The sequence below is a fragment of the Xiphias gladius genome, chromosome 23 (genome assembly GCF_016859285.1).
Source record: "Xiphias gladius isolate SHS-SW01 ecotype Sanya breed wild chromosome 23, ASM1685928v1, whole genome shotgun sequence".
NCBI lineage: Eukaryota > Metazoa > Chordata > Actinopteri > Istiophoriformes > Xiphiidae > Xiphias > Xiphias gladius.
In genome coordinates this window covers 21,838,724-21,844,723 of record NC_053422.1, presented here as the reverse complement: position 1 = coordinate 21,844,723, position 6,000 = coordinate 21,838,724, and the positions used below count along the sequence as shown (strand labels likewise).

The 6,000-nt window shown below is 44.2% G+C and overlaps 1 protein-coding gene across 1 annotated transcript in view; it reads right to left on the bottom strand.

Moving 5' to 3' along the window:
• Positions 1–1,678: 1,678 nt before the first annotated feature.
• tenm1 (teneurin transmembrane protein 1) overlaps positions 1,679–6,000 on the bottom strand; it is a 153,313-nt gene continuing 148,991 nt past the window's right edge. The window contains exons 35-37 of the mRNA XM_040119754.1: positions 4,609–5,315; positions 3,598–3,740; positions 1,679–2,559 (exon numbers count right to left, since the gene is read on the bottom strand). Of these exons, the coding sequence (XP_039975688.1) occupies positions 1,807–2,559; positions 3,598–3,740; positions 4,609–5,315 (1,603 nt within the window). The 3' untranslated portion in view covers positions 1,679–1,806. The remainder of the gene's footprint in view (positions 2,560–3,597; positions 3,741–4,608; positions 5,316–6,000) is intronic.

Genomic DNA, 6,000 nt, shown 5'->3' with positions numbered 1-6,000 from the left:
ACATATTGAAGTACTGATTTCCACGGAGAGTGCTGGGGGGGGGGGGTCCTGTCATTCATCTGATTGACATTACTTGCTCCTTGTGAAAAAAATGAGGGAAAGATATAGAGAAAGAGAGGGAGAAAAAGAGAGAGAGAGAGCATCCACTCAGCCCAGACAATATATCAGTGCAGCGGTCTCCTAGCAACCAGACCCTCCATCTTTTCACCGCCGAGATGAGGTTGGACAGTATCTAGCGGAGCATATGGTTTAGAAGGGAAGGTGTATCGCAGCTGATCAGCAACGTGCTAGTCAGGAACGTATATCACCTGCTCGCAGTCAGAACATATGCATTGTGCAGCTCTGTCATCCGCAGCCCAGGAGAGAAACACAAACAATTAATGGTGGGCAGATGGTGGAGCGACGGTGGGAGGGAGGCGAGCGGGGGATAGGCAGACGGACGGGGAGGCGGATTAGTGGTAGCTAGATTAAAAAAAAAAAAAAAAAAAGAAGAAGAAAAAAAGGGAAAACAAACAAACTTTTTTACTTTCTTTTTTAACTTTTTTGGTGGAGAGAGGCTTGGAAGTGGTTCACATGTAATCTGATTGGCATTTCCTAATGAGAGAAGACAAGCTGTAGAGAACAGCACAGCCAACTCCAGGTCCTGCCCCTTCTGCACTCAACACCCACTCGCTGAGCCTCAGCTGTCACATTTCTTTTTCCCTTCCTCTGTGCTTTTTTTCTCTCTTTCTCTCCTTCTTCTTCTCCTCTTGTGACAGACACAGGTTTTTCTCATGCACATCTCAGTTTGAGCCATAATGATGGGTGATAATGACAGCACACATTTGAAAGTTATAAACTCCCAGAAACAAGAACAAAGGGCGCACAACAAATGGGTGGAGGGAAGGCGCAGAGACAGAGAAGACGCGTGAGAGAGCGCAGACACAGAGAGAAATAATAAGCAGCAATGCCTATGAAATCCCAGGGCGCAATCTGGTAATTCACACATAATAACTTTAATCAGCATTGTAACCCAATAAAGTCAGATTTTTCAGCGAGAATATTTACTATAGCCATGTATAATTCTTTGCAAAAATGTAACTGTTTTTCTATTGATTAACAATACTGACACTTACTTATGAACAACAGAATTTCCAGTTGAGCACTTTTTTCAGTGTGAAAGCACTGGCTATGTACATTCTTGATTTTAGTATACACACTCATACAAACTACTGTTGGAGCACACCAGAGGTGGAAAACCCCATGAGGTTTCCTTCTCTAAAGGGGAGTGTCAAGAGTCGACAAGGCCTCTCTTACACAATATGTAAACGATAGTATTTCAGAGGTAAACCATGTAGGAACTCAAATGGCAACCGGAGAGCTCTTGATTTGAGTCATGAAGAGGATTATTCACTAGCAATCCTAAAGTCTTCATCTCTACAGTTCAGTGAGTTTGAACAGTTCAAAAGGATGAACAGTGTTGAAACAGCAAATGACAGACAGTCAGTAAGTCAGTCTGTAAGTCAGTCTGTCAGTCAGTCAGTCGGTCAGTCCCAGGCCAGTTGGGATACAAAAAGCAAAGCCACAGCCAAACCACACTGCTTGTGCCACTGTTAAAAATTGGAGAAACTGGACGATAATAATAAAATACCATCATTTTGTCACAATTAAAGGCATTTGGAAATCATTTTTCCCCCAATCTCTCTTCTTGCTCTTCGTTGTCGTCGTCTTCTTTTCTTTGATACAGTATAGAAACAGTAGAACAAATCAGAGTAGAGTAGAAACAGGCAGTCTTTGGTGGGGTGGGGGGCTGCTTTTGTGTCTCTGTTACCTGCCCCCCACCTCGCTCAGTGTCATAAAGTGGATGTTGGTGGGGCAGTCGGAAAGCTCCGGCTGCTGCTCTATAGGGAGGGAGTAGTAGCCGTCGTAACCCTGAACACGTCCTCCGGACAGCAGCTGCTGCTTCTCGGCCTCGCTCCATGCCCTGCTCCCTGCGTCCCCTAAATCCACCCTCTTCTTCTCTTTCTCCCATGCCCCCTCCACTGCTCTCTTCCTTGCCTCCTCCCTCACCCGTGCCCTCTCCTCCTCCTCGTTTCCGCCATAGCGCACGCACAGGCACAGGGATCCCTGCTGGAGAGTGATATCGGCGAATCGTCGAGTCCTGCCGTTCACTGTGGCGCTCATCTGAGACACGCTCACGTTCACACCGCTCTCTAGGATGCGGCCGACTCCCAACCCCAGGGCGAGGTCTTCTTCGATTGGCCGGGACTGGAGGAAGTGGTGGGTGTCGCAGCCGTGCACAGTGAAGCTCAGCCCGCTCAGGTGGATGGCACCGTTCAAAATAGCTGCCACGCGGCGGCTGTCCTCGCTGGCTACGCCGATGACTTCAGCGCTGACTCGGCTGTGCGAGACGGCAAATCGAATGCTGGGGCCTAGGAGAGAGGGTCTGGAACCGAAGGGAGGAGGGCGCGTCGGTCTGTGGCAAGTGGAACCTACAGGCTCTGAAACCAGGGGCAACCTGTCCAGAGAAATGAAACTCCTCAGCTGTCTCCGCAGCTCACACTGGATCCCCAAGACCACCTGACAAAATAAATAAATAAACACATTAAAGGGGTTAACAACAAGTATTACAGAGGTTTGAATGGACTTAGAAAAGTAAAAGCTTCATCTATGACAGATTTAGGTTTTTACAGCAGACATTTATTTAGACTTGAATGAGTGACATGAGTTTACATAAATTTGCCATATTGTGATATATTTTAGATAAGGTTGCCACTAACAACCACGTTCATTACTGATTCATCTGACAGTTATCTTTTTTAAAGTTTTAAATTAAAAATAATTATTTATTTAAGATATTCAATTTAATATGATATAAAAGGGATAAAAGCAGTAAATTCTCAGAAGCTGGAACCAGCAATTGTTCATCAGAATTGTTCATTTAGTTCACTTATTTTTCAATCAACCAATCATTTATATTATATTTATATCGGAAAACATTCTTATTCTTAAAGTGGTGTTGATTCTTAGCCATATTGCCCAATAGGACGAACCAATTAAGTCACAAAAACATCAGAAATGGCAGTTAGAACATCTTCAAGCTTCTGTGGAGGAATGCTGGCCTCCACCCACATGAATGTTTCATGATTAAATGAATAAATTTATACATAAACTGTCACATTTTATTTCATGTTGCTTATCATGACAGTAGAGTTGTCATCACCCCTCGCCAGTCATCGGCCCCTAGCCTCTCTTGAGCAAGCTCAACCACTATTACCACATTTAGCCAGCTAGCCAAACGATACGAATGACTCATGACATACAAAAAGCACACCTCCTGCTAAGATACGGCGTTGATGGTTACTACGGCCAATAAGATCAACAGTCAAGTGTGGTATATATAGTTTTCACTGGACAAATTGACAGTATGTATACATTCCCAAGTTAAAAATTAGTCATCAAAACTATTTAAATATTTTCCTGAAAGAGAAAATAGAATGATAAAAATACTAAAAAATGTTTTAACATTAATGTGGTATATACCAAGGGATAACTAAACAACTTGGAAAGAGTCTTGTTATTGCAACTGACTTGGGTTTTTAGTGGTGAAAACCTCACCTTGCTGGAGTCCCAGTCCTGGGTCTTGGTCTGGGTCTTCATCAGTTCATATGTTTGTTCCATTCTGCCCACCTCAGGCTTTGGGAAGCCTGGGACAACATTATGAAGCTGGAAACCAAATAGCTGCAGCCAGCTACCGATGTCTGGACACAGACACAGACACACACACACACACACACAGACACATACACATACACATACACACACGCACACACACACACACACACACACACACACACACACACACACACACACACACACACACACACACACACACACACACACACACACACACACACACGCGCGTACAGACAGAGAGAAAAATGTACACAGGAAGAATGTTATGATATAATGTGTATACTGTGAAGCAAACAAAAAGTCATAAGGCCAAGGAAATAACACCTTGTACACGAAAACACACAATATTTGAGCATGATACATCGCAGAGATGGGTCGGCTGGTGTTTCCTTCACAAACAGATTCCTTCTGTAAGAAACAATACTGCTGCAGGAAAACGTGACTGGCCAAATGAATGTTCCATTAACCAGAAGGACATACGCCCCTGGCGACATCCTATATTCAGCTTCCTACTCTCCTATTCCATCTCTTTCCCATGCTTGAATTTCTATTTTGTCTCTCGGGGAAACAGTATGTTCTTGACAGACAGAAGGAACAAAACGTAACAGCCTGTGTTAAAAAACAAGATGATCACAGGCATGACTGTCCTTTCTGTTGCCAGTACTTTCTGTCTGTCACATTTTTTTCTCCCGGCAACACCGTTCACCTGAGGTTAGCTGTGTGCCCTGTTCAAACACTCTTTATGGCAGATGTTTTCCGTGTAGGTGTGTTTATGTGGGAGCAGGTGCTTCTGAGTAAAATATCTGCCTGTATCTGTGTGAGAGCTGTAGTTTGGCAGCCTTTTTGCGTGTCACTCAGTGATACAGTGTTGAGTTGGGCAGTGAATGAATGTGTGAGTGTGTTTGTGTATGTGTGTACATATGTGAAGCTCACCTGTAGTAAACTGTGTCACCTCCTCCACTGTCCCAACTGGGCAGTTATTCTTGAAAGCGTACAAGTTAAACGGCTTCGGTTCCTTGCTCAGCTCCCCCCACAGTTCATGATTTGGTGAAGTCCATCGGCCTGCTAGTGTGTCATAATCCCGCCTACCCAAATGAACTAGCCGTGTGAGAGGATCATACAAGCCTCCGTGGAAACCAACGACGAGCTGGAAGTCAGGGTTGGTGTCCTGATACACCTCTCCATAGGGGGTGTAGAGGATCTCTTTGACCAATCGCCCCTTGCTAGAGAAAACTGCCCTTGGACTCCCCACGCTGTCGCAGGCGACGTAGTACTCCTCTCCGCTGCTCAGCTCCATAGCAATGAGATGGCCCTGGAGGTCATAGTACAGGGACGTGATCAGATTGCTGCTGTGGTTGTACAAGTGGCTGACCCTGGTGGGGTGTGACAGGTCAGCATAAAAGAACTGCAGCTGCTCGCCCTGGCTGCTCTTGGTGGCCACTCGCCGACCCAACCCGTCATAGCGGTACCACACGGTGTGCTCAGTCACTCGGTTGAAGACACGGGTCAGCAGACTGTTGGAGTTGTAGTCGAGGAGGTCATTCGCTCGCTGGCGGAGAAAGCCATCGTCATCTACGCTGTACTGTAACTCGCCGAGGTGTGTGATGCGATCTCTCTGGTCATAACGCAGCGGAGTCAGCCTGGAATTAGACCAAATATGTAATATTGCTGCAAACTTATAAATCTATGTCTAACTTAATACAGCAGCAAGACTAACATGCTTCCAATAATAATGCTTACATGTTAACATTTAGCATAGAGTTTATCCATTCACAATTTTAGTTTAGTGTGTTAGCATGGTAACATGGCCTATTAACACTTAACTCCAACTACAACTGAGGCTGATGGGAATGGCATTACTAGGTACTACTAGGTATTTGATCTTAACCAAAGTGTTGAACACATTAAAATTTGAACTGATGATGGCGCTACGTTAAGTTAAAGGATCAACAAAGTTATTTTAATTCATGTTTAGGGGAAAATTAATCTAATCTAATAATTTAATAGCAATCCATCCGATAGTTGGTGAAGTGCTTCACTCAAAACCAATGTTAACCCGTGAAATTTTTGACCTGCCAATGGTGTTAGATGTTAATTCAGGGAATCACTCAACTTAGTAAGGTTTGTTGGCACGGAACCATGAATGTCTGTACAAAGTTTAATCTCAATCAATCCAGCAGTTGTTGAGCTATTGGACCAAAGTGGTGGTGACCAGCATTGCTAAAAAATAACAATATGTAATAACATAATATTCACATGCTTGTTCTGACATAGTAATGACAAATTACTTGCTGTAAAATGTAAAGTTAGTAGGTGCTGACCTAC